This window comes from Sinocyclocheilus rhinocerous, unplaced genomic scaffold (assembly GCF_001515625.1).
Source record: "Sinocyclocheilus rhinocerous isolate Xijiao unplaced genomic scaffold, SAMN03320098_v1.1 scaffold23788, whole genome shotgun sequence".
NCBI lineage: Eukaryota > Metazoa > Chordata > Actinopteri > Cypriniformes > Cyprinidae > Sinocyclocheilus > Sinocyclocheilus rhinocerous.
In genome coordinates, this window is record NW_015668466.1 from 1 (window position 1) to 1,871 (window position 1,871).

General features: G+C 33.1%; 1 protein-coding gene across 1 annotated transcript; it reads right to left on the bottom strand.

Annotated features, from left to right (window-relative positions):
- Positions 1 to 1,081: 1,081 nt before the first annotated feature.
- LOC107734050 (solute carrier family 35 member B1-like) lies at positions 1,082 to 1,835 on the bottom strand. The gene is made up of 2 exons (XM_016545922.1): positions 1,406 to 1,835; positions 1,082 to 1,309 (listed from the first exon to the last, which is right to left on the bottom strand). Exons 1-2 carry the CDS (start codon positions 1,709 to 1,711, stop codon positions 1,172 to 1,174), a joined length of 444 nt encoding a protein of 147 aa, XP_016401408.1. The 5' UTR covers positions 1,712 to 1,835; the 3' UTR covers positions 1,082 to 1,171.
- Between the last annotated feature and the right edge of the window lie 36 nt (positions 1,836 to 1,871).

Genomic DNA, 1,871 nt, shown 5'->3' on the forward strand with positions numbered 1-1,871 from the left:
TTGCTCTGAAATGGCTTAAAAGAATGACAGAGGCAGCAATTTCAACCAAACATCCATTTTTGCCAAGTAGATTATAAATGTTTAAGGCAATCCATAAAATCGAGAAAAAATCTAGTTTAAAAAATAATCATGGCATGTTTTCAACACTGATTTTCACTACATGAATACCAAAATGATATTTAGTCCTTCTCATTTTATGCACCAACATGACAAAACGGTACTAAACAGCAATATTTGCTCTCACACACTACTGTTCACAATTTTGGAGTCAGTAAGGTTTTTGAAACAAGTCTTATGGTCACCCAGGCTGATTTTATATGATCATAAATACAGTAATATTGTGAAATATTATTACAATTTAAAATAACGGTTTTCTATTTTAATATGCAATTTATTCCTGTGATAGCAAAGCTTTCAGCATCATTACTCCAGTCTTCAGTGTCACATGATCTTTCAGAAATCATTCTAATATACTGATTTTGTGCGCAGCAAACATTTCCTATTATAATTATTAATAAGAAAATGAATGAAAACAGTTGTGCTGCTTAATATTTTTATGGAAACTATGATACTTTTTTTTTTTTAGGGTTTTTAGCTTTTTTTTTTTATTAAGGTTAATATAAAGTTCAAGAATTTGAAACATATCAATATTTTGTAACATAATAAATATCTTAACTGTCATTTTGATCAATTTAATGTATCATTGCTAAATAAAACTATTAATTTTTTTTTTTTTTTAAATCTTACCGACCCAAAACTTTTCAACTGTAGTGTATTTATAACTAAAACACTTTCATAACTGCCACACAGTGACTTCCATGAACACTTTGAGTGATGATATGAATTAATCGTTGAGTCAGAACTTTTCAAATGATTCACTGAAGTGCATTATTTAATGAGATTCACAGAAATAAATTCAACTTAATTTTTTTTAAATACTGAATTTAAAATCAGACACACTGAAAAATATCTGTGTAAATCTCATATGCAGAAGTCATGAAAAAAAAATATTTATTGTGAATTTTCTAATATATCACCCAGATCAAAGGGTCAATAAAATCAGTATGTCCTGTTCTTACATTCAAGTGATAATAAACATTTATTCTTTTATCTTTAATAACCAGTATTTTCACTAATGAAGTGCCAGTGTTCCTATAATTTAATCTCTCTTTTATAACTCACTTATTCCTAGGACCAGTGTGGACCACATGTTGATGTTCAGCATCATGTGATTGGCTCCCGTCTGGTACCGTGCCCTCATGTGGTCCTGAGCTACACCTGTCAGCCCATCCAAAGTCAGAGACAGCAGCTACAGTCAAACACACACACATCAGATCTGCTTTAACCAGACAACAGGAAATGGTAAATAAGGGAGAGAATGTAATAGATTAAAAGAAAGAACAACCAGTAGCATCTCTCCAAAGCCAGATTTGTGTTCATCTGATGTGCTGGAGCCTTTGTTGGGTTTGTAGAGGAAGAGAGCGACCCCGGCGATGATTAGAAACACACACAGATACTTCGCCATGGGATATTTCTTCCGTAGGATTGTGACACCCAGAATCATCACTGTGGAACCAAGGGGACAATGAGAAGACATGACCAACACCATCAATCTGCAGACGTTTCTGTTGGGTGGGTAAAAAGAATATGCAAGAACAAAGAGAAGAGTTTGCCATATGGCCAACAAACATAAGCCAAAAAATATGGCCATATGGGAATATATGCTCCGTGTTAGTCATTGAACATGTGAGGCAAGCAGACATTTTGTAGTCTAAACAAAAATACATCCAGATGAGGTATGAATGAAAGCTACAGTGGCCAAAAAAGTATTTGGACACTTAAGTCTCACTTAAAAATGCATGGGGGAAAAA

What these genes read in the sequence shown, in the direction of transcription:
- LOC107734050 (XM_016545922.1), bottom strand. Translation starts at nt 1,711, where the DNA reads ATGGCCATATTTTTTGGCTTATGTTTGTTGGCCATATGGCAAACTCTT. An exon ending in GCTTTGGAGAGATGCTACTG is followed by an intron (nt 1,310 to 1,405) that starts GTTGTTCTTTCT and finishes GTTTGACTGTAG; the next exon opens with CTGCTGTCTCTGACTTTGGA.